This window comes from Halichoeres trimaculatus, unplaced genomic scaffold (genome assembly GCF_033239565.1).
Source record: "Halichoeres trimaculatus isolate MK-OKI-2021-1 unplaced genomic scaffold, fHalTri1.1 fHalTri1_scaffold_11, whole genome shotgun sequence".
Classification (NCBI taxonomy): Eukaryota; Metazoa; Chordata; class Actinopteri; order Labriformes; family Labridae; genus Halichoeres; species Halichoeres trimaculatus.
In genome coordinates this window covers 8,361,576-8,367,022 of record NW_027437189.1, presented here as the reverse complement: position 1 = coordinate 8,367,022, position 5,447 = coordinate 8,361,576, and the positions used below count along the sequence as shown (strand labels likewise).

At 40.4% G+C, this 5,447-nt stretch overlaps 1 protein-coding gene across 1 annotated transcript; it reads left to right on the top strand.

The window, feature by feature from the left end:
* Positions 1 to 217: 217 nt before the first annotated feature.
* Positions 218 to 4,328, top strand: LOC141799557 (thyrotropin-releasing hormone receptor). Its single transcript, XM_074681820.1, has 2 exons — positions 218 to 1,043; positions 3,491 to 4,328. The coding sequence occupies exons 1-2, from the start codon at positions 267 to 269 to the stop codon at positions 3,890 to 3,892; spliced, it is 1,179 nt and encodes a 392-aa protein (XP_074537921.1). The 5' UTR covers positions 218 to 266; the 3' UTR covers positions 3,893 to 4,328.
* The last annotated feature ends 1,119 nt before the right edge of the window (positions 4,329 to 5,447 follow it).

Sequence of the window (5,447 nt, the reverse complement as noted above, 5' to 3'; positions counted from 1 at the left end):
ACATCTACATTGTGCTCTAATCAGTCAAGTCAGCCATGCACTTCATCAGCAAAACTCACTAGTTAAAAACACAAGATTGTTTCTTTAAGTTTTAGGCAGCAGAAAATTTGAGCAATGATTTGAAGAGTCCAGCTTGTTGGAGATGCAATATGAAGTTCAAAGTTCTACTACCCCAACCTTATCTATCGATTTCCTCTCCTTCTGTCTTAAGGATTGTTTGGTGTCCCTGCAGGTTAACTGATTAGCATCACCAGAACTCAAACACAATGGAGAACAACACAACCATCTTTCAGGATGTTTCCAGGATTGTCAACCTGACGGAAATGCCTCTGAACCCTCTCGAGGAGCAGGTCATAACGATAGTTTTGACTCTTATCATCTGTGTGGTTGGGATTGCTGGGAATATCATGGTGGTGCTGGTTGTCCTACGCACCAAACATATGGTGACGCCGACTAACTGTTACCTTGTCAGCCTGGCTGTCGCAGACCTCATCGTGCTCCTGGCTGCAGGGCTCCCCAACATCTCTAATGTCATAGCTTTCTGGGTATACGGATACACAGGGTGTTTGTGTATAACTTACCTTCAGTACCTGGGCATCAACGTGTCATCCTGTTCCATCACGGCCTTCACCATCGAACGATACATCGCTATTTGTCACTCCATAAAGGCGCAGTTCATATGCACTGTTTCCCGAGCCAAGAGGATCATAGCAGCGGTCTGGATCTTCACCTCACTCTACTGCATTATGTGGTTCTTCTTGGTGGACACTGATGAAACTGTCTACACCAATGGAGTGGTGGTTACCTGTGGCTACCGTGTCTCCAGAAGCTTCTACATGCCGATCTACTTCCTGGACTTCACTTTGTTCTATGTGATCCCGCTCACTGTGGCCACGGTGCTGTACGGACTCATCGCCAGGATTCTGTTCATGAGTCCGCTCCCCTCGCATCTGAGCGACAGAGCTGGAGGAGGGTCGGTCCACCAGGGTCACTCAGGAAGCAGCAACAAGCCCAACAGGGGGGCAGTGTCAGCAAGGAAACAGGTACCTAAAAGGATTGAAAAAGAGTAAAGAGAAATGTCACCCAGTGATGAGGAACGTTGTATAAAATTGCCAGGGTCACAGTATTTTATTCAAATATAAATTTTCATCTTGCTAACTTTATTCAGAGACGGAAATCTATTGGTTGATTGAACAATTGATCCAACACTTTGGTACCAACTGAGATTCGTCATCACTTCTGTTGGTAGCTTTGCCTTTAATCTTTTACAGTTCCCAGAGGATAAATCCTCCTATCTTTTGTAACCTTCTTGTTCCTTATCCGTGCCCTTAAAAGGTCTAATAACTAGTTGGGTCATTTTGGATGAAAACAGGACCACAGTGAGCAAAGGTCCATTTCTCAATGGATTTGTCATCTAAGATAGCTAAGAAACAAATTTAGCCAGGTGTATTTTTTAAAATAGCAGGGACAATTTTTTTGAGTCCAAAATCCAAAATGGCTGTTATGGAAATGGTCTTTTTAAAGGCTCAACCTACAATGATGGACAATACATGTTTTAGACCTTATTTTTGTTGAGAAATACATATTTCTGGGTTGGATAATGATTTAATCTTATTTTAACCTTCAAATTCAAGATGGCTGCCACTTTTGGTGGTTTTTTAGGGTTTTGGGGGGGAATTTTTGCCGTTTTTGGGGCATTTCTTTTCAGTATTGTGTCAGAGTCTCTTTAAGGTTATAATGGAAGCTGTGTTCATGATGAATTCAATAATATACAGTCAAAGTTCACAGAAATAACATCTGAAGTTAATAAAGTAGATGTTTATGTGTAAACAACACTTGTTGATTGCCCATTTCCTATTAAAAAGGATTGTGCAGCTATGAATTTTCCGGTCTTTATCTCAATTTTTTTTTTTTTGGCTATGTTAATTCTTTGCAATTTCAGACCAATGGAAATGAATAGATTCCTTTATTTCCCTCCCATTTAAATGAATGGAGATTTTGTATCACCATGGAAACCACTGGAACAAAGACATATGTGTGATGTCACAAGGAAAACGCAGACTGTTTTAGAATTCACCTACTACATACTGTGTATGAAAGTAGTATGTAGTAGGCACTGCATACTGCGTACTACACTTAAATGTAGTATGTGCTATGTCTGTTCTGTTAGGTTTAATTTGTAGCAAAGTGAAAATAGGATTTATTTCATTTTTTGCATTATTTATTTTCCAAACTTAATTTTAAATGTACAAAACAAACCATCAGTAGCCAACATGTTGACATTTCAGTTATTAATTTGCAAAAATATTCCTAGAAGCAGCATTTTATATGAAACAGACTGTTCAAAAAAAAAAATTCCCTGCCATTTTGAAAAAAACACCCTGGCTAAATTTGTTTCTTAGCCATCCTAGATGACAAATCCATTGAGAAATGGACCTTCACTCACCGCGGTCACGTTTCGGTCAAAAATGACCCAACTAAACTGGCTTATGACCAAATACCTTCATATTTAACTTTACCAAAAGCCTTGTATTCCTTGTGTTGCACTTGTTAGCAAATATTAGCATGCAAACACACCACTATAAGATGTATACACGGTAAATATCTAGACCTTTGTGACATCATTTTTCTTGTACAGCCAGGGGGGCAGATGCCTGCAATGCTCTGATCTTGGAATTTTGTTCCTTTGTAGAAAACAGCCACTTTTTTACATATCATGGAATCCCATAGAGCCGATTTCATGTTCTGGTCTATAAAAGAGGTGTAAAAGAAGGTAGGCCCACTTCTTTCTCAAGCTCTCATTTCCACAATTAAGCATCACCATGGATGCCCCCCAGAAGAAACTGATGAACGTGGTGCTCTATTACGCCCACATTTGATTGATTATTGTATTACACAGACGTCTGGACAGAGCGTGGTAGGGTTCCTTTGCATTTTAAAGAGCTGGCAGTGGTAGCTTTGGCATCTGATATTGCATCTCCTGAAGGGATTTTCTGGGCATGTGAAACTAGTGGGAGAATTCTGGGTAGATGTGGGAAAGTATGCATCAGCTAAGGAACCAAACTTATGGAAAAATTGTACTTGGACCCAGAAACTCAGAGAAAATGAATGGTTGTAAATAAGCTAGTTTTTAAAAGTTATTAAGGGAGGCTTTTCTACATATTAAGATAGGAAAGTGGAAGAAAGACAGGAAGAGTGGGGAAGACATTCTGCAAGGGTCATGGACGGTGGTCAAATCAGCAACTACTGCAATTATTGCCATTATATGTGAGTTGTGCACATCAACTGCTAGGCTAACCAATGCCCAAAACCCCTTTTTAAGAGCCAAACCATATAGCAAAATCTGTGTTTTGGTGTTGGTATGTGCATGTTAGCATGTTAATAACATTAGCAGTAGGCATAGCCTCTTAAAAGCACTTTCACAGCTACAAACTCCTGTTATCAGACACCCTCTACCATACTCACATCATGTCTGTCTTTCTGTGAACAGATAACAAAGATGCTAGCTGTAGTCGTCGTCCTCTTCACCCTCCTCTGGCTGCCTTACCGAACCCTGGTGGTGGTCAACTCCTTCATCGACCCGCCTTACCACAACACCTGGTTCCTGCTCTTCTGTCGCTTGTGCATCTACACCAACAGCGCCATCAACCCCATCATTTACAACCTCATGTCCCAGAAGTTTCGCGTCGCCTTCAAGAAGCTCTGCAAGTGCAACTGGCGAAAGAAAAAGGAGAAGGCGGCAGAATATAACATGCCGATTTATTACAGCGTGATGAAGGATTCGTCTCATGGGAGCAATGATCAGATCACGGAGCAGGAGGACGCTAGCAGCCAGACCACCAGGAGGTTCACAGTGACTGATGATGACGCAAGCAATTTCAGCATTTCTTAAAGATTAGGATAAGTTTGTTGGTTTCATTGGGCTGGACTGTGTGTGTAAGATAAATTATTTACAAAAATTTCTCAGATTGATATTATCTTAACATCTTTCACTGGTATTACCTGACCCTGAAACTTGCAGATAGTTCTGTGGTTTGTTTTGGCAGGTTGTGTTGTTGATTGATTGTTGAGTTTCTTCTGTATCAGTATTGTAACTGTGCTGTAAATATATCAGGGCCAGTACAGTGGCCCTGGGAGCTCAATGCACTGCAACCTTAAGAAATCAAAAGCTGGCTTGTGCTCCTTTTATTAATGTATTCAATGTTTTTCCCTTTGACAATGACTTCCTCAAATGTCAGTATAAAGTCTCTTGGTACAGCAGCAGAGAATCTTAACAGCTCCAATCTGCATAAACTCAAGTTTCTTTATCATTTAATCAGAAAGTTTCTCACCGATGACTGTGGGTGAAGCAGTTGTTCTCAAAGAGATGAAAACTTATAACATTTAGTTGGAACAAAATTATTAAAATATGATTTGAAAGATGAATAGTTGTGACCTTTAGCCATCCTAGTGTGGCGCCAGATCTAAAAATGTCAGTCTATTATCCAGAAATACCTCAAAGACTGATGGTTGGAATTTTGTGGCTTTAACTGATAATTTATTAGATGACAAAGTTAACCAAAATCCTGTTTGTGTCTTTTTAGAGCTCAATCAACAGGTAACATTTTGAGGAGAGCTTTAGGTTCATTGTCTCGCCATCTACAGAAGATGCTGCTAACTTTGTTTAGCTAATGGTGTCCTTTTCAGGCTGAGCTGTCATGACCGCTGTGTTCATAGCCTGGTCTGCTGTTGGGACTGGGGAAGAAATATCTGATTTCCAAGTCTTTGGCAAGCAGCATAATCACAATGTGAAGCCAAGCGAGGAAGAAACTAACATCTTTCACGCTGCCACTACCCTCAAAACATTGTTGAAGCAAAATGTCTCTTTCAAAGGTCAGAAGAAAGGTTGATGTCAGGCACAGAGTGCTTCAGAAGAACTGGGGGAATGATTGTTTCTTACGAGGGGAATTACACCTGTCTCAGGTGCAGTATAATTTCACAATGCATTATTTAAATAAACATGCGGAGCAGTGTGCAAAATAGGCTACCAGGGAGATGAGTGGACAAAAGAGCTGCACAGCTAAAGAAAGACCTGTCAGCCAAACGAAATGTGTTCCAGAGACCAAGAAAGGAGGTAAATCAAAGAGCAGGTCCAGACTTAGTGTATCTATCTTCAAAGGGGCTGTGAGGAATTTGAAAGTGATCTTGTAAAAGTCTGCCTTTTAGATATATGCCTGATTGTAATCCACATTTTAAAATTAGATTATCAGCACCAATATCACAGGTTACAGGTTATTTCAATGCTACTTCTTAGCTTCCTGATTGGGTCGAGCGGGACTGGAATGATTTACAGCACATCCAGGTCTCTATGACAACACAACGCCCGCTAAAGTTTAGTAGAGTTTAGCAGACATAAGAGAGATCTGTGTTTTTCTCTGCTGAAAATGATTTCTGTGATTAATTTTATA